At 37.6% G+C, this 21,323-nt stretch overlaps 1 protein-coding gene across 1 annotated transcript in view; it reads left to right on the top strand.

The window, feature by feature from the left end:
- The window catches only part of LOC139738779 (transient receptor potential cation channel subfamily A member 1 homolog), a 203,286-nt gene that overhangs the window by 139,755 nt on the left and 42,208 nt on the right, over positions 1-21,323 (top strand). The window contains 7 exon segments of the mRNA XM_071649416.1: positions 4,669-4,802; positions 9,370-9,684; positions 10,751-10,903; positions 12,232-12,340; positions 13,648-13,739; positions 17,532-17,570; positions 17,572-17,751. Coding sequence (XP_071505517.1) covers positions 4,669-4,802; positions 9,370-9,684; positions 10,751-10,903; positions 12,232-12,340; positions 13,648-13,739; positions 17,532-17,570; positions 17,572-17,751 — 1,022 coding nt within the window.

Raw genomic sequence — 21,323 nt, 5'->3', positions numbered from 1 at the left:
TTGATGAGCCACAAAAAGTGTGAGGCATTCACTCGCTGAGCTGATAATATGATGCAAAAAAATACCTTAACCAAAATCTCCCTTCATCAGGGAATTGCCCATACATGACGTTCGGAATTTAGCTATACAGGTGAAAGCATATTCCTATACCAAAGTACTTCAGAGTTGAAATTTGTTTATTTGTTTTTATTTTTTTATTTGGGTGATTTTAAGGTACCGGTAAGTGTTATATTCATACAGCTGAAATATGTAATTTTTGTCATTTCTGTATATGGAATGAATAAGAAATTGTGAGAGCATGACATCATCAACTTGCTGATTTGAATATTCGTAATGACTGGTCAAGAAAGTTAATTTCCCCCCCCCCCCCCCCCCCCCCCCCCCCAAAAAAAAAAGGAAAAAAATCAATATGTCATAACTGCTTTCTTTGTTATTTGATTTTGACCGTTTTTGCATAGATCTGCAGGAATTTTTTCCACTTGTGAAATTTATAAAATTTTGGAGTGGATTTTTTCTCTAATACATACATTGCTCAATAGTAAACTACTGAATATATTGATGTATCACTATGGTACTCCAGCAGTTGATTGTAATTGGCTCTTTCCAACATCTTACTGATATCTAGAACTGCTATCGATGAAATAAGTTTTAAGTTTTTTACTTTTATTGAACAGGAGGAGAATTGAAATATATGGATCAGGAGTAATGATATAATAGTAGTTGAGAGACAGATTTCAACAGCCTGATATTAAAAAAAAAAATGTCTTTGCCAGTAACCCTGCTAGCTTAATGCTAGGAATAAAAGAGAATAAGAGCTAGAAGGAGAGATGAACACAAACACCACATTGGTCCACACCACATGTACACATATTATGTATCTTCTGTAAAACAGGTATTTTTTGTACTGTAAACAGAAATTCCCCAAATAATCCTATTGTCCCTTTTATTGACTTGTGTAACATTACTCAAGTTTACATTGTAGGATACATCTTACTCTAAAATCTGATGTTTAGAATGCTTGGTGCACTGAAAGTGCTTCTTTTTGTAGATTTTTTGTGTGTCACCATTTCTGTAAATTATAGAAAGAAAGAATTTATTGTAAAAAAAAAAATTGTTTGAATGACAATATAGAACATTGATACTCAAGCTTGTAAGATGTGTTATATAATATAGATTCATCACATTTTGTTGACTACATTGTAATGTTTTGCACACATCACAGAGCTGACAGAGATGTGGAAGTACTGTATACGCCGAATATTTCGCGAGGTTTCGCGAAATTTAAGACACGCGAATATATTGACTCTGATCCACATGTGAATGTGACTTAGCATGCACACTTTCCCATTCAGTACAGGAATCCACGATCGCAAATTTAACCACTTGCGAAATCGTTGGGAATTCCTGATTTGCGAAAATTTAGACTTGCGAAATATATGGCGTATACAGTACATCTGATGATGATGTGATGTCACTCTCCAGCTCTCTTCAAGTCATCATGTCTTTTCACAGAATGTAGTACATGTAGTTATTAAAGCACTTGTAGTGCTGAGATTTGTGCTTGTGTCGCGCATATTTTTCTTTTGCTGAAAGCTTTTCAGCATTTGTCTCTTTTCCCTTGTTATCTCTGCTGTTTGCAAATCGAATGTATTATTTATTGTTTAATTGCATACAACTGTATATTGCATGTGGATTTGGTCACAGTTTTTACTGTGTAGACTGTTAGAGTAGCTGACACACATAATATTTTGTCTTGCCTTCATTATTCAGTGATGTTAGATGCTATCTATTGCTTGTTCCTGTGTCTGTGTGCATTTAGTGTATGTTAACAGCTATTAATTGCAAGATGTGCAAGGTATTGTGATCGGACTTCCAAAAAAGAAAGGTGTAAACACACAGGGAATCTTACAAAGTCTTCCTCTCCAGAACCAAAAGTGATAGAGCTAAGTTAATACCATGATTTAGTACATTGATGACTGTAGTTTCAAGTTTGTTTGTGGCGGAATCAGGGGTGCCCCCCTTGGGACCTAAGGCATGGGGTGGGAGAGGTCCAATGGGGGCCTAAATTGTACATTTTCATCTTCTTGATAACCCCAAGACCAATTTCCACCAAACTTGGTAGATAGCATCCCCAGGGGATAAGATCTTAATTTGTTCACTTCTGGTTAAAACCAGAAGTGATAAAGCTAAGTTAATACTATGAGTTAGTACACATTGATGACTATAGTTTCAAGTTTGTTCATGACAGAATCAGGGGTGCCCCCCCTTGGGACCCAGGGGAGGGAGTGGGAGGGGTCCTAATCAGAGCCTAAATTGTACATTTTCATCTTATGAAAACCCCATGGACTGGAGCATGATGCCCGAAGTGGGGGGGGGGGGGGGGGGGGGGAGACCGTCAAATTGAGGAATCTTTGAAAATCTTCTTATCTCAAATTGTAAGCGATAAGCTACAGTATTGCTATGTATGATTTGATGAATGACTGCATGGATAGTGAACTTGTGATACTCAGGAGAGCGCGAGACCCCAGGGTCTCCTGGTTCTATTCTTCTTTCTTTCTGACGAAATTTATGAACAAAATATCTCAACAATGACATGACCAATTAACATGAAATTTTCAGACGATAAATCTAATATCGATATCTAATGACCTGAAACTTTTCATGATGATAACATATCTGTGATGTCATCTAAGCGCCATTTTGTGATTTTCAGATAATGTCAGATGATCAATTGTATCTTCATAACTAGATGTTATTTCCTTATCATTCCCGGTAGACAAGAAAACTCAAATATTTTGGCCATGTCATCAGAACATCCAAAAAAAAATGTACTGGAAGGGATTCTAGAAGGCAGGAGATGCAGAGGACACCTGTGCAGTGTGTGGTGTGACAACATAAAGGAGTTGACAGGAAAGAGTGTGACCGCATGTAGAAAGGCGGCCATGAAGAGAACGGAATGGAGGTCCATAGTCGCCAACCTTCGGACTGAAGACGGCACTTAAGAAGAAGAAGACATGCCACATGTTCCAGTAGTTATGTCCTGATTCCGTGGAATTAAAAACACTGGAAATTCATTTTACCCGGCCAAGTGCAAAAAATTACTCACTTGAAAATATCTTCCTTTACAGTAGTATGAAAATGGCTCATTGCTCTTTGCTGAGGTGGCAGATTTTTAGCATTTGTTGCTTTGTCATTCAGTGCCTACCAGGAAGTCTTCAAAATTCAGTAAATCTTTGACAGAAGAAGCAGAATAAAAATAGATTTGAAAATAAAACATAGTTTTCATGTGACAACAGAAATTGTGGATTTTTTTTTCTTTATAATGGATGCATATGTATGAAAAATGTGTGAAATAATGATGGGATATTACAATTTCAGGTTGTTTACAATGAAATTGTGAAATATTAGCCAAAAAGGTAGGCCGTCAGTATTGCAATCTGAGAAGATATCTAATTGTGGTTGCTACGCATTGTTTTTCATTTGATTGCAAATCAGGCCATAGCAGTGTCCTTTTGATTTTACATGCGTGAGTGAACCGTGTGCAGCTTGTCAACAAATACTGTCCTGCTAGGCCAAGATTGATTGATCAATTTTTTGGCGTACATGCTCAAGGTCAAAGGTCAAGGTCAAATGCTCAAAATTTCATTATTTCCCCCATATCTATGCAATGCCTGGAGGTTTTTTTCTTGAAACCTTGGTGTATACATGTAACACCGAATAAAGACTTTCCAGAGAGAGTTGCGAGTCATAAGGTCAAAGGTCAGAGGTCAATTGAAAATGTTAAAATTTTACTTTTTTTCTCCATATCTTGGAAATGGTTCAAGCTATCTTCATGGAACTTAGTACATATGCATGTACTGACTAGCAGTGATTATCTAGGGAATGTGGGGGTCATGAGTCAAAGGTCAAGGTCAACTCCTCATAATGTCACTTTTTCTCTGATATTTTTAAAATTGCAATACTTGCCAGATTTTTCTTGAAACTTGATATATACATGTATAACCCAATAATGATTCTCTGGGAAGTTTCTTGGTCAAAGATCAAGTGAAGGTGCTAAATTTCATTTCTTCGTCCATATCTCGAAAGTGACTCAAGGTATCATCATGAACTTAGTACATATCTATGCAGATGCATGTTCTACCTGACAGTGATTCTCTTGGTAATTTTAAAGGGTAATAGGGTGAAAGGTCCAGGGTCAAAGGCCAAGCTAAAATGCAAAAATGTTACTATTTCATAGTAAAATTACACTTTTTCGCCAGTTAATCAATGCATAGACTTATAAAAAAATCAAAAGTGAAGTAAAAATCCTCAAATCCCCAAATACCTGCACTCTTAGGTAGTATAGCCATCCATCCAATTAAACCTACTTCAAGGAAAGTGAACATTCAGCGTATTTGTAACGATACTGTCATTTAAATATTTTGCCAGTTATGTGAAACTGTCATCACACATTATGGCGGAGGCATAGCAGTCACCATAGCGACATTTCTAGTTAACTTTTGGTCTCGCTATAATCCTAAACAATTCATTATGGCAGTCAGAGAAGTTTTTGGGTAGATCCTTTTGATGTATTGCCAGCAAATTTCAAAAGGTTGAAGATTAATTTTTAGCCCTTCTAAAAACTACATCTTACCTTTAATTTCTTTTGAATACGTGCTTGAAATGCAGATGAAATCGGCAGTGACTCTTCCTCAGAGAGTTCTGAGTCACCTTTCAAGGACAATGGTAAGCTGAAGGACGATGCAAAACCCTACACCAAGGATTCCGGTGTCATCAAGACCAATCACCCCCTTGTCATCATGGTAATACCCCCATTTTTTGAAATGTATTCATCTCCTTTTATCGGAGAACTTCATAATACTGCATTTTGTTTTGGTTAGGAGATACCTAAACATCTTCTCTCCATTCACAGTCTTGAAGGCTCAGTTTTCAAGTTTATTTTGTATCTCAGCAATGGTCATTTTCATAGCAGAATTGTATTCATATTGTATGGACCAAAATGATACAGCATTCATTGATTACAATTCTCCATGGAAGCCAGAAGAAGATAATTGTTGCTACAGATTTGTCCATATATTAAAAGGTACTTTGGATAACAATAAACATTTCAGTGCTATGAAATTGATATGCTGTGTACTCTACTGGAGCTGCAGTTTGACATTCACATCTCACTGATAATTCTGCCATCTTCCAACTATGTATAGGAATGCACATGGATGATGTGAGTGCCACCAAACCAGAAATGGGTGCATACAGAAACAAAATGCTATGGGATTAGCAGTCACGGTGATCATGATATTGTCAACATTTTGAGACCATGTGTAAAGTCAGGTTATATGCTGTTTTTATGCACATTGCTACAAAGCATTGATAAAAACTTTCACACTTGCAAACTGTGACTGTATAGACCATTTGATATTGCAGTGGCTCAATTTAATAAGGGTCTCTCTTTGCTGACTGAGCTCCATCAAATTTTCAAATTGGTGAACAAGTAGTGGTAGAAAAGTTTGAGAAGTATGCTCTCAACCGTTAAGATACTTATGAGTAGATCTTAAGGCCCTGTCACACCTTTCCAGGTATTAAGCTACGCGGATTATTGCGTGAAGGGATTTTCCAACGGGCAGGATAATTTCTGCAGATACAGAAGGATCTTTCGCGAGTGTGCGTGCATCTCACCTGCTGGACGTGTGCTACTTACATTCTGCCTGATGTGTGACCTGCATATGATGACATAAATGGTATCCCGGGGTACCAAATAAAAATCAACCATTTTGTTGAATTACTTTTTTTTTTTAAAGGTTGTACCCTGGATGCCCAAATAGTTGGAAATTATTTGGTGCTGGAGCTAGCGCGTGCTAGCCACGACACTGCACTGAAGCACACGCTATTGTTAGCGCAGCATACCATGCATGCAGAGTATCACATGCAGTGGCATGGGAATGACTGTAGATGCACACACAGTACATGCATTTCTCTGCGGCTGTCCTCGAGTGGATGTGAGGTGGCGCTACACAACGTGGTACCCCGGGGTACTACGGTACCCCGAGGTAATGCGTGATGCATCATATCAGGCACATGGATGGCGCATGAGAGCTTCAAAATTGATCCGTGTTAATAGTTACAGGCGACATACGTATGGGCAATGCAAAGTACTTGTGTCACATACTGCGTGTTACCTGTGAGGGAGTTTTCTGCGAGGCGCGAATGTCACCATCTTGGTGGCAGCTGAACCTCAGCTAACCAGCAGAAAGGCAGTAGCTAACCCTCAACATGCATGCAGTTTGCTCGCTCCATGCCCGCAGAACTGACCAGCTACACAGATATTGACAGTATCGACACCATTCCTTGCCAGTAAAACACCCATATTCTGCTCGTAGAATGTCTGCAGATGACTTGCATTTCTGGTGCATAGCCAGATATCCACAGGCAGGGCAACCTATGTACTTCAAGCTGGTTAACTGCCTTTGACTTGCCTCCCACTGGTGTTCTTGGTGAACCTCTGTGGGCAAGCCCCCACGACTCACCTGGAACAATACTGCAGGCAAATCAAACTTGCGTGCACACTGTCCTCCGGGTAACTGCAGGCAAGATATGTTCTAGGTACTGTCAGGTGTGGGCCATCTGCAGGGACCTCTGGCTAGCAAAAATTGTTCCTTGCAAGTCACACACAAGGCTTGCCCGGAAAGGTGTGACAGGACCTTTAAGTAGTGCAATGCTTAACACATTGCGCATTTCAGCCACAAATCTTTGAATGTGCATTTTGACTGTACAAGAGACATTGGTAGCATACAGAACTGTGCATTTCAGTCCAAGACAATTTCTGCAGCAGTTATCAATAGCCAGAAGGCCAAGGTTACAAGCTTTACTTGTACAATTTTGTAGGCTCCATCAACTCTGCAAGCGCAGGGTATACAGTCAACCTCGCCTAAGTCGACCTCGCATAAATCGAAAACTCGGCCAAGTCGAAACTCCAGAAAAGTCCCGATTTTCTCTTAACTTATTTCTTTAAAATAATCTTGCACAAGTCGAAGTTTTACAAGTCGAATTTCGCCTATATCGAAGATAATTCCGAGTCCAGATTGGTATAAATACATATAATTTTCATCGCACAAGTCGAAGTTTTTTTTTTTCCCGTACGTCATTCAAACATGGAAGTGACGCATTCTTTCATTCTTCAGTAAATGAACGAAGGAAAAAACACACTACTTTTGAAATAAAATACTCCCAAGGGTCGAATACAAGTTAATCCTAATATCCCTCGTATCCTTGATGTCTAGCTGAGAAGAACATAAATCACATGTACCAGGGTAGAGGCGAGTCATGTGTGGGCGGCGCAGCACAGTTTGGGGAAAAAAAGGAAAAAGAAAAGGTCCTCACAATCCGGTACATGTACAAGCCACCAATCTCTGTTTGTGAGCGTCTTTTGGACAACAAAAACCATTTCCGACAATAAAAACAGTGTGCGAATTTGACTGCAATTGTTTACGAATTTGATTGCAACAACGCAAATTTTTCATTAATCATTGGAGAATGTTTTCAAGGAGATTGATAGCTGTCTTGAGTTTAGGATTTTCTCTTTCCTGTATTTCACTTTTGGAAATGAACAGCGGTAACAATCAGCTTTGTAAGATGTTAAAATAGATGTCAGATGTTTGCTTTTGATTTTGGAAATGAATAACGGTAATATTTGACTCCGTATGATACTAAAATGAATGTCGGATCTTTGCTCATACTTTTGGACATGAATAACGGTGAGATTAAGCTCCTTACGGTGCTGAAATTAATGTTAGATATTTTACTTTGTGTTTGGAAATGAATAAGGATAACATTCGGCTCTGGAAGATGCTAAAAACAAATGTCGAATGTTTGCTTTGACACTCGGAAATGATTGATAATAATATTCAAGTCCGTACGATGACATAATTAATGCCGGATATTTCCAATTTGCTTTTACATTCGAAAGTAAATAACAATAACATTCAGCTCCGGAAGATGCTAAAGTAAATGTCAAAATGGTCACTTTGACGTTCGGAGATGAATACCAATAATGATCAACTTCGTACGATGATGAGTAATGTCGGATGTTTGCTTTTATGTTCGAAAGTAAATAGTAATAACATTCGGCTCCGGAAGACGCTGAAATAAGTGTCAGATGATTGCTTTTACGTTCGGAAGTGAATAGCAGTAATATTCTACTCCATACGATGCTAAAATTACTGTCAGATGTTTGCTTTTAAACTTCGAAATGAACAACAGTAAAATTTAGATGCGTTCGATGGTAAGATTTACGTTTGATGTTTGCTTTGACGATCAGAAATGAATAACAATAGTATTCAAATCCGTACAATGATAAAATAAATGCCGGATGTTTGCTTTTACGTTCGAAAATAAATAGCAATAACATTCAGCTCCGGAAAATGCCAAAATAAATGTGGAATGATCCCTTTGATGTTCGGAAATGAATGACAATAATATTCAACTCCGTGCATTAAACGCATTTCGATTATTACAGTCCAAATTTTCCAAAGTTGGAAAGTAAGTTTCTCGATTTTAAAAAAAAAAAATCAAAACAAAACCAAAACAATGAATTCTATATGTATTGCTAACGTCTACTGTAATTCAACGGCCAATAAAGACATAAAAATACACTGCATTATAAAAATTTATCGGAGAATATCGCGAAACATGCACGAGACATTCTCCGATCTAAGCTTCAGGGTTTGTTCGGGGTTTCAGGAAGATTTTGCGAACATCGCGCACGTCTGGCGAAGGTCAAGCGCTATATGACGAGACAGTAAAGACATTTTCAAAAAGAAATCACGACCAGATCATGACGCATTGTGCGGAAAAGTTCATCGAAAAAAAAAAATAATTGTTTTAAAATTCTTACCGAAGTAAAAAGATCCCCAAACAAATAATGGCGCCCCGAACTCCCGCGTTCGTTAGCGATCTTTTGCAGAAATTGCGTGCCACGCATTTCAATTATCACAGTCCAATAATTGAGCTCCAGAATTCTTTTTTAAAACTTAAACAAAACAGAAGTACTAATTACAAAATAGTATTAACATCTACTGTAATTCCATGGCCAATAAACACATAATAAGACACTTGATTATGAAAATTCGTCTGAAAATACAAGTCGAAGAAGAATTCGACTTCCGCGGAAGTCAAATTTCGCATAACTCGGAAGTGTTTTCGCCGGTCCCAATAGATTCGACTTTAATAGGCGAGGTTAACTGTAGTAAGATTGTAATTATGAAGAAATTGGAATACCAGCAGTAAATACTTTCAGTGGTATTTAGTAAATAGTTCTAACTGACCTTCAGCATTAATCTTGTTAGCCTTTCATACTATTTGCTGCTTTCATAGGTGCGGTCAAAACGTGAGCAGCTGCTGGGGCACCCACTTGTTACCAGCCTTCTGAATCACAAGTGGAGCAGCTATGGCCGCCACTTCTACTATTCATCCCTCGTCTTCTACCTACTCTTCTTGACTGTCCTCACTGGATATGTGGTTGTTAACCCACCACCATTCTACTTCTCAGTCAATGACACTGGTGTCACATTCCGGTTTGATGGCACAGTACGCTGGACAGAGTCCTACAGCAGGGTCACTTTCTTCCTCTTTGGCGAGATTGGGCATTGGTTGATCATCATCTTAGCAGGCTTCAATTTACTGCGTGAAGTATGTTACAATAGGTCATGTGATACTTATTATGGGGGAGAAAAGTTTTTAGAGTGATTATGTTTTGCAATAAAGTACATCTCTGATTTTCAAGCAGCTCCATGTAAACTTTTAGACTGGTTTTCCTTTAATGTATGCTAATATTAACATGTTGCATACTAGCATGATCTTGTTTTTGTATAGTTGTCCATAAAGGGGATAATTACTTTAATCACCTGATCTACTTCTTGTAGAATGCTGAAGTTTGGTCAATTTACGCGTAAGTTGACATTTGTGTAAAAGTCAACATGTTTTGCATGGTCACGATTATGTCAACTTTAGGCAAGGTCAACTGTATTGGAAAATATGTTCAACGCACGCGGTAACACTCTTGTAGTGATCACTCGTCTGTTTTCATAACTGACAACTCAACTTTGTTAGTGATGCTTCTTACATAATGAAGACAGTATCTCAAACTCTATGTACAGGCGACTCCCGTTATAACGAAGTCCTTGGGACTGGCAGTTTTCTTTGATTACACTGTTTGTCAACATTCATTGTAGTTGAACAATAAAGATGTATAAATGACAATTTTGAGACCTGAGTTTTCACTTTGTTGCAACAAGAATTTTATTGTTGTACAATGTTCGTTATAATAAGGGTTTACTGTAGTTGATTCAGAATTTTTTGAAATTATCCATTGACCTGTTTAATTGTGACATTTTGAATGATTTTGAATGTACTTTTCTTTCTGCGCTGCTACTATGTGACTTGCTATTTTTATGGAAACCTGAAGTACATTGTACAAGACTGATTACCAGCATAAATAGGGTTTTGATATATGAATTAGTTTTTGATATACCCCTCCAGATTAATTTCACTCTTTTGTACCACTCCAGATACTTCTTAGTTGTAGTTTGTTTCGTTATTTTATTGTCAGTGGTGTTATTTGCTCCTTTGATGAGCAACCATTAAGTACTGCAGTGCACTGTATGAACTTGCGTGATGAATTATTTGTATGTGGTACATGTAGCTGTGACTGCCACCAGTACCTGATTAAAGGATTTCATATAATCTGTGTAAATAGTTTGTCCAGATATATCACCAGATGCTCTCCTACATCAACTTTGAGAACCTGCTGGAGTGGTGTGTGTATGGCCTGTCTATCCTGTTTGTTGCTCCAATCAGTAATGAGTTCTACAGTTACCACAATGATGCTGGACAGATCATGGTCAGATTGGTAAGTGAAAGCATGACATAGCAGATGATGACAACTAAAAATCTCAAATATTTTGGGTGATTTCAAGTTTAGTGCTGGTGCTGGTGTGAGTGCTACAGATGTATCTCAACACTAGAACCAACAGTAATCAACACTTAGGCAGTTGTAACATGTTAACTTCAAATCTAGGATGTAGCTAGTGCAGGGCCAGATATTGAATGTAATCTACTAAACCAGGCTACACTAAACTTGTTGCCAAATTACAAGCATTTTCCAGGTTTGACATTGGTATTAGTATCATTGATAGAACATCGTCCTCAATTGAATTGTCATCAAGTATATACATGTGTAGCCAATGCTAATGCAATAGTCACCCATGAAATGGGTACCATTATTCTAGACATGATCATATGAAATTGAGATCACTGGTATAGTGATGGATGTTGTGGCCTTTTAAGTCATCAGTCAGGACTGCTTTTTTTTTCATATTTGACTTGAACCATGTGCCATCACCTTTACATATAGAAATTCCAGTGTGATCAGACTCTTACAGTTGTGAAAAGCTAACATTCATGGTAGGGATGTAAAAATTATGATTGGTATCATTTGCTTTTAATAGTCTTATCACTGGGTGATAGAGCTCAATTTCAGGCACTTGTTTTGTAATGCCAGCACAATGACCAAGCTTGACATCACCCAATGCATTTTTGCCCTAGCACTAGGTAATATACGTGTATCCTATCCGTGGTTTTTTGAAAGGCGTTGTTAAGAAAACAGAAGTGAAGAGGGGCAGATTATCATCAAAGTACTAGTTCTTTGATACATGCCATTGGTTTTCTAAATAGATGTTGATTTTTTTGTGTGTGTTTTGTTTACTAGTCCATTACTGCTTTGTGTAGAAGACATTATGAAGTTTTGAATGATGGAATACTCAAAAGGGACAGTAAAAGGTACCTAATTTGACACTTCCTTTCTTCATATACCTCAATGCCCAAGGATGTTACTAGGTTTATGTAGGAACTGCCTTTACAATTGCAGGGCTGCCAACTCTCACTCATTTTGGTCCTTTCTCACTCTAAAACTTTATTTCATTTGCATGCATTTCTATTGACCTCACTCATTGTGACTCCTAAATTCTAGCATTGGCCTATGGGAGTCTCACACTCAACTAGTTTCCAATGTTGGCAGCCCTGCAATTGATATATTGAGAAATGAAATGTAGATGTACAGTGAATGATCTCCATTTAATTGCGAATTATCAGTCATGGTGGCAATTAAATTCCAGACAGAAATGTCAAAAAATTTGAATGTACAGTAAGTGCGAAATGTTTTGATTCAATTGATTGCAGGAATGGCAGTGGCAGTGTGGGGCAGCAGCAGTCTTCTTGGCATGGATCAATCTCATTCTATTCATCAGAAAGTTTCCACAGCTTGGTATCTACGTTGTTATGTTCACAGGTAAAGTGATCAGCCTTGTAACTCTTTCCTTTTCTACATTAGTTTAGTATATGCAAAAGTTCATTTACCATTTACACCAAAAAAAATATATGATACCTGGTAGAATCATCCAAATTTGGAGAAATTTTTAAAAAGGCAGTTTGTGACAAATGCTTGTTTCAAGTTAATGCTCAGTTGGTAGAGCACCGGGCTAACATCCGGAGTATCCGGATGGAATCCCATTTTCTTTGCTCAATTTTCCACTATAAATGTTATTCATTTCTCATCAGTTTTTCTGTTTGCCTTTGTTACATTCTCAAAAAGCTGCATCACTTCTGTGATTGCTCGCATTTATCCCCAAGTTGAATTATCCTTCTGGTTTAAAGAGGATGGCTAATAACTGATCAGTGGGAATCAATGGGAATGCTAGGGGATGATTGTTCCAATCCTTGTTGGATTCATTTAAGAGTACATTATGTATCTATTGTGTGAAAATTATTTGCTTCAGAATGGTCTTATATTCAAGTAATGTGCAGTTTAATGTTTCCAAGTTAGCATGCCTGTACAGTGACAGGGCGATTAAACTGCACATTACTTGAATATGAGACCATTCTAAAGCAAATAATTTTCACACAACAATAGATACATAATGTACTCTTAAATGAATCCAACAACGATTGGAACAATCATCCCCCAGCATTCCCACTGATCAGTTACTAGCCATCCCCTTTAAGCCAGGTTTAAGTGTGTACGTGTATGTCACACACAAACACACTACTATAGCTTCTGATCATTTGAGCATTGAGAATTTAGGGTTTCTGGGACAAACACTGAATTAGGGCTTTCTATAGCACAGTCGGTAGAGCACCGGGCTACCATCCGGAGGTCTCGGGCTCGAATTCGATGGAATCCCATTTTCTTTGCTCAATTTTCCACTAACAAGTTCATGGAATATGTGAAAAGTTTTATTTGATCAGATTTCTGCTAAAGAGAAAAACAGACTGAAATGTATAGTAGTACTTTGCTGTATCACCATGTATCACGGATAAAAAAAAAAAAATTATTGATGACTTATAATATCAAGAGCATGAAAAAGCTGTATCCTGGTAAAATAAAGCATTCTGCTTCATAACGACAGTGGTCATGATTGTACTAAATCCAGTTGGTTGTTCATGTCATCAGGAAGAAATTCAAATTCTTTGATAAATCTCCTGTCCAGTACTGTTGTATTTTGAAATGAAATTTGGTCTGATTAAACATGACCAGCATTTGAAATATTTCTGCAGGAAAAGTATTACAAGCAATATTTTTTATCTTCTTCATTACAGATATTCTGCGAACATTTGCAAACTTCGTTGTCCTCTTTATTCTGTTCATCGTTGCCTTTGCACTTGCCTTCTATGCGCTGCTCATGAACCAGGTTATGATTTATGTGTTTTTAATATCTGCAAATGCATGCATGTGTGTGTGTGTGTGTTTAACCCTGAAATGTGTGTTCATCATCATGTTCTTTACAAGATTGCATAGTCAATTATAATTATATATTTCTTATATATGTGCTATTGATTATGCAAATGTGCAAATTTTATCAGAAATTGCATTTTTATTGTGAAGTTATGAATTTGTTCAATATTGCTAATGAAATCATAAACAAAATTTTCACATTATGATTATATTCAGTGTATCACACACTCAAGAAAGAGAATCCCAATGGTTTAAATTTTTTTCAATTTTATCTTATGTATTTCTGTATTTTAATTTTTCTGTTTTATTTCCTATGTATTTCTTTGTTTTTGTCAAACGTATTTTCTGTTTTATGACATAGAACTGATTCTTAAACTCACAATTGACATAATCTAAGAAGGTTACATTGTAAGAGAAGATTAAAAACAATATCTATAATTTTCCTTTTGATACTCCAACACTTTGCACGCAAACAGGTGCGAAATAAAGCTGATTTTTTTTTTGGTGACATTTGTGACAATGTCATGTATCTCTCTAAAAGCATACAAGTGTAGTATCAAAAGTTGTGCAAAACTTGACACTTAACTGCGTAAACTCTTTTTGCCTGACAACATGATTGCAGTTTATGTGGAAGGGGGAACCTAAAAGATGTAAGATGGGGACTAGCTGGAAGGCTTCCCAGGGAGTAAGGAGTGAGCAGTAGTGTCAGTGTTGGTTGGAAATAATGTATGCCTATCCAGTGACTGGGGTAATGATAGCATGTATGTACCTTGAGCACTCTACAAAGAAGTCATGTATATTATCATGATATTTTAACAAAAAAAACCAGTCCAGTCTTTTTAGGGTTAAAGGATATTTACGATCTGTATGTACAGGGCATATACACATGTAGACATAGTCCATAGAGTGTATTAGTTAAATGTCAAGTGTTAGAGTTTTATCATGTAATAGGGGTTGATTCGAGCGATATGAAGACATGTTTGAAGGGATTCTTTCTCTGTTGGTAGTCTAGCATGTCACGGGTAGTCTAGCATGTCTCATGTTCTGTTAATTTCCAGTTCATGCATTATCTCAAAGGTTTTGTTGGTCAAATTCGGTTTAACAATGTGAACAATGAACTTAAAACATGAATATATTAACCTATCAAACTTGGAGAGTTCTGATTCTCTAGATACAAGAAGAAAGAATAACAGACTTTCTGTGCAACAAATATCCTGTTGTGCATCTGGATGTAATCAATAGTCCAACATATTGTGTCAACAGCTTTGTTATTGTTCAAGTGAGCAAGATTTCCTTAGATTACATCCTGTGGCAAAACCACTATGTTATTATAATTTTGGGAGAGGGGTTAGAGGCAGAAAGTCATGGTCTGAGGTCATTTAAAGGGGATGGCTAGTAACCGATCAGTAGGAAATCAGTGGGAATGCTGAGAGATGATTGTTCCAATCCTTGTGGGATTCATTTAAGAGTACATTATATATCTACTGTTGTGTGAAAATTATTTGCTTCAGAACGGTCTCATATTCAAGTAATGTGCAGATTAATGCCCCGTCACTGACCAGGGACGCTTACCTGGAAACATTAAACTGCACATTACTTGAATATGAGACCATTCTGAAGCAAATAATTTTCACACAAGAATAGATATATAATGTACTCTTAAATGAATCCCACAAGGATTGGAACAATCATCCCTCAGCATTCCCACTGATTCCCACTGATCAGTTACTAGCCATCCCCTTTAACTCTTTAAAAAAAAAGAACAAGATAATTGAATTTCTAAACAATCACGTCCATTAGGAATCTGTGTAGTAATATTATGTGATGAACAGGGTTGAAATGAATAGACAGTTGTATTTCTTGTCGTACACTTCACAGGCTAATGTCCATGTTTAGAGGCCACTATACTTTTATCCTTTCGAGCCGATACTGTATCTACAAAGAATCGCTGTGCATAAAAATTTTGACAAGGCTAAAAATGAATAATCATACATGCGATTATGTGAATATAATACTTTACTGCATGTTAAAATTAGAAAATGCTTAACTCAACTGACTTTTATGCAAACATACATTAAACTTATGAAGCTGTCTTATATAGATATCTAGTTACATTCACACAATATTACTTAACTTCAAGTTTAAAGCTGCAAGTGTAACTTTGATGATAAACTCATAGTTTAGTACAGTGTAGATGTACTTGAAAGTTGGCTATTTTAAAGATAACGATAAGAATTACACATTTCTCAGGGTTTATGCTCTATCCACAAGCCCATGGGAGGTCCCAACCTGGAGTTAGCATCATAATTATGGACATGATAATCAGTGGACTCAAAAGTGAGAGTGACCACTATCTCACATCATCAGGTTTATCACTAGTGGTGTGTGTATATATATTTCTCCCAGTTCTGTAGTTTAATCATCTACTAAGACTCGCTAGCAGTTAATGGGTCTAGAGCTTATCATCAATGATTAGCTTTGTTTGAGATACACATCGTAGTTTAACCCTAAAAAGACTGGGGGGGGCCTAAAAGGCCCCCCCCTCGACATTTCGCGCGATTACTCAGCAACATGCAATGCTCTCGCCGCGATGCTCTATGACTTTTTTCTTTCGAGTTTCCCGCACATTTTGACACCAAATTTGTGACACCAGGGGGTACGGTTCTGAAGTTACATAACTTTTTGTACATGCACGTGAGACCGAAAAATGGCTCAAAAATGTGATTTTGTGTACAAAGTCAATACAAATTGGAGTTTTATCACATGGTTTCATATAAATATGCTTATTTTTACCTCTCAATGGCTAAAATCAATTTGTTTTAGTAGTATTATGCTTCAAAAAAGGGTCTGCCAAAATTTTGCTGAAAAAAACAACAAAAACAAAAGTTCGAAAAAACAAAGAAATACATAAGAAATTCATAAAACAATAAAATAAATAAGAAATTAATTTTGGTACTGAATTTTTTTTCAAGTACATTTGCTAAGAATGCCACAAAGAATATCTAGACCAAAAATGAGCACTTTTTGGAGCTTTATTTACTGATTTAGATCAAAAAGTCTGATTTCTCGCATAAATTAGCATAATTAATCAAAATAAAATAAAAGAAGACTATCTTGGAAAATTGGAATATATGATCTTGTAGATTACATCGCACACTACCATTGTGCAAATTTCCGTGGCGATCGCGCGATCCAAGGCCGAGATCTTAAGGGGGGGCCCTTTAGGGCCCCCCCCCCCCCAGTCTTTCGAGCTAACCAAAATAGCCCAGTCTTTTTAGGGTTAAGGAGGCAAGATCTTTATCATCACTTTATCTGCTACCATCAATGATATGCTTCTGTGTGAGCATAACTTGAGTTTCTGTAAATTCAAATTAGGAAATAATAGCACCTTAGTTATGGAAGGTTCCCTCTTCTTCAATGATATCTCATGAAGAAAACAAAGGCAAGAATTAAAGATAGCATAGGACTATAAATGAACATAACCTGAAACATAAAAGTTCAACAATTCCTGAATGCCATATTCTGATAAGTTGAAAGTGGGCTTTCTTTGAAGTCATTACATTTGGATTCAAGCACAAGATTTTGCAACAGAGCCAATATACATGTATTAATCAAAATGATGAGATAAACATGTTTATTTTTTATGGTCATCTTGAAATTCTTTTCTGTCAAGAGTCCTTTTTGACAAAGTAAAAAAAAGTAAATTGATGAAAAACTAAATTTCCTCAATGTCTTCCCTCCAAACTAGGCCCCATTTTATAGGGTGGAATATTCGCTGGTGAAGACATCTCGTCATGATGATAGGCGAATTTGAGTTTGATTCCATCTTCCATACCCAAAACTACTTGGAGCCTGTGGATACCACACTGACAGAGACCTTTTTGGGATCCGTCTTCTATGAAGGCATCACGTATGTCATCTTCATCGTCTTTGTGGTGATCATGTCCATCATCATCATGAACCTACTGGTGAGTTCAAATTTCTACTATAAATCGAATATTATCTTTAATGTTTCATCAAAATGTGTTGCTTTAATAGATTTGCAACTTCTCCCAAGTAGAATTTCAATATACATAAAGGAATTTACCTTTGCTGATATGGATTCTCTGACAGGACAATCATCTCAAAATGTCATTGGCAGACGGTAACACAGGTTTGCGATGGTAATGAAGCTTAGAACACAGACAAGATTGACATTTTATCATTACTCTAATTGTAGCAGATCATCGGGTATATCACAATAATAATTATATGTTATGTCAGTGATGACGTTTCCTCTTATTTCATTCAGTTATATATCAGGATTATCACTTTAACTTTCTTCATATTCCAGGGATTGGTCTTGTTATTATCTGTTTTTGTCGAGCTTACCGGAGGTGAGGGGAGACTAAGGGATCGCCTGCGGCGTCTGTCCGTCCGTAATCCATCCATCGTCCGTCCATCCGTCGTCTGTCCGTAACGCTATAAAAACTTTAATAACTCTGTACTCTAGGCTTCAATTTGAATCGAACTTGGAGGGAAGAGTGGTCATACAAAGTTTACCTTTTGCCAAGTATGAAGATCACCTCAAGGTTAAAGGTCACAGGCTGGGGTCAATGATCTTTTAGGACTCAATGTTAAGTTTTTAGGGAGCGTTTCGATTATGGGCCATAACTTTTGATCCGTAAGTGTATTTGTGACCAAACTTGGATGGTACATGTACCTTGGGGAGTTGATGGTCATCACAAGGTCAAAGGTCACAGGCAGGGGTCAATGAACTTTTAGGGCCCAATGTTAAGTTTTGTAGGGCGCGTTTCGATTATGGGTCATAACTTTTGATCCATAAGTCCGTTTGTGACTAAACTTGGGTGATAGCTGTCCCTTGGGGAGTTGATGGTCACCACAAGGTCAAAGGTCACAGGCAGGGGTCAATGAATTTTTAGGGCCCAATGTTAAGTTTGTAGGGCGCGCTTCGATTATGGACCATAACTTTTGATCCGTAAGTCTATTTGTGACCAAACTTGGATGGTAGATGTACCTTGGGGAGTTAATGGTCACCACAAGGTCGAAGGTCACAGACCGGGGTCAATGAACTTTTAGGGCCCAATGTTAAGTTTTTAGGGCGCGTTTTGATTATGGGTCATAACTTTTGATCCGTAAGTCTATTTGTGACCAAACTTGGATGGTAGATGTACCTTTGGGACTTGATGGTCACCACAAGGTCAAAGGTCATAGACAGGGGTCAATGAACTTTTAGGGCCCAATGTTAAGTTTTTAGGGCGCGTTTCGATTAAGGACCATACCTTTTGAGCCGTAAGTCTATTTGTGACCAAACTTGGATGGTAGATGTACCTTGGGGAGTTGATGGTCACCACATGGTCAAAGGTCACAGACCGGAGTCAATGAACTTTTAGGGCCCAATGTTAAGTTTTTAGGGCGCGTTTAGATTATGGACCATATCTTTTGATCTGTATGTCTATTTGTGACCAAACTTGGATGGTAGATGTACCGTTGGGAGTGATGGTCACCACCAGGTCAAAAGTCACAGGCAGGGGTCAATGAACTTTTAGGGCCCAATTTTAAGTTTTTAGGGTGCGTTTCGATTAAGGACCATACCTTTTGAGCCGTAAGTCTATTTGTGACCAAACTTGGATGGTAGATGTACCTTGGGGAGTTGATGGTCACCACATGGTCAAAGGTCACAGACAGGAGTCAATGAACTTTTAGGGCCCAATGTTCAGTTTTTAGGGCGCGTTTAGATTATGGACCATAACTTTTGATCCATAAGTCTATTTGTGACCAAACGTGAATGGTAGATGTACCTTTGGGAGTTGATGGTCAATACAAGGTCAAAGGTCACAGGCGGGGTCAATGAACTTTTAGGACCCAATGTACTGTGTATTTAATTACGACTCCTAACTTTTGATCCATTGGTCCATGTTGTGAACAAAATTTTTTTTAAAAGGGTGTTGTACGTTTGTGGGCGAGACACATGACTGCACTTGCCTTGTCTTCTCCTATATACTTCTGTTCTGCACCACTTGTCCAATTAGACACAATATAGAGTATCCTAATACAATATGAGATAAGAAATGTGATACTTTCAAGAAGCTGTGGTACAAATTTTGGATCATGAGGGGCGTTCTGTAGAGGGAGGGTACTATGAAAGCATCAAAAAGTCAAAGTCATGAATTCACACTGAAGAGTGACATCGTAATGGTGGGCCTCTGTCAGCTTGCCAAGATCATTTACAGTCAACCTCGCCTAAGTCGACCTTGCCTAAGTCGAAAACTCAGCCAAGTCGAAGCTCCAGAAATGTCCCAATTTTCTTTACTTATTTCTATAAAATAATCTTTCACAAGTTGACAATTTATAAGTCAAATTTCGGCTATGGGGGGGGGGGGGGGTGGGGAGAAGGAAAAAAACTCACTGTCAGTTATGGCACTGACGCAACCGGTAAAGTGGGTATCTCACTGAGCTGCGAATGTTTGCTAGTGTAGTACCAAATTCTAGGGAATTTCAGAGTTCGTTAACAGTTGCAATTCAATTCGTAAGCAATCACATTCGCCAACAGTTTTTCTTGTCACAAAGAAATTTTGCGACAATGAAAACTGTTTGTGAATGTGATTGCAATTGTTTACGAATTTGATTGCTACTGTTAACGAACCCTGGCGAAACCTAAAATTCCCTAATATTCGTTAGTATGCTCACAGACATTTGCCGCTCAGGGAGAAAAGGGGTTTATCTCACTGAGCAGCCGAATTTTGCGAGCGTAGCAAATTCTAGGGAATTTTATGTGTCGTCAGGATTTGATAACAGTTGCAATCAAATCGCCAATAGTTTTAATTGTTGTAAACAGTTTTTTTTTTTAGCAAAGAAATTTTGGACGTGCTCAAAATTTTTGGACAATGAAAACTGTTTACGACAATAAAACTGCTTACAAATTTGATTGCAATTTTCTACCAATTTGATTTGCAACTGTAAACGAACGCTGAAATTCCCCAAGAAATTGTTACGCTCACAAACATTCACAGCTCATGGGGATACAGGGCTGATTTCATGAAGGACTGCGAACAATTTGCGAAGGACGTGAATGGCAAAATTCAACACTCAGAAAAGTTTTTCTGCGAATGTGTTCTGATAATGAAGGCGAAAACCATTTTTTGTGCAGTTTGTTCGAAGTTCTCATGACTTAAGTGCGAATGTCGTGTGTGCCGTTTTTTTATACACACAAAGAACACGAGACCGAAATGCAAACCGCGCAAATTTTTCGATAATCATGGAAGAAATGTTAATGTTTAATTGATGTCTTGAGTGAAGCTTTTCTCTTTCCTGTATTTCTCTTTCTTTCCCTTTTTCATTTCTCTGTTGTGTGTGTGTGTGTGCCGACAGTTTTTCTAAGGACCTACTCCCACATCATTTGATTTTTTACAGGTTTGCCCACACATTATTGAGTTTCAAATATAGTTTTAGCGTACTGTGGAGTCATTCTGAGTGTATTCTGTGATTTTTTAATATGAAATATTTCATACTCTTTGCTGTTTTTTTATTTTTGTTACTA

The sequence above is a fragment of the Diadema antillarum genome, unplaced genomic scaffold, assembly GCF_040938485.1.
Source record: "Diadema antillarum isolate AM-2024a unplaced genomic scaffold, OU_Dant_1.0 seq00000768_RagTag, whole genome shotgun sequence".
Classification (NCBI taxonomy): Eukaryota; Metazoa; Echinodermata; class Echinoidea; order Diadematoida; family Diadematidae; genus Diadema; species Diadema antillarum.
This window is presented reverse-complemented; position numbering and strand designations above follow the sequence as displayed.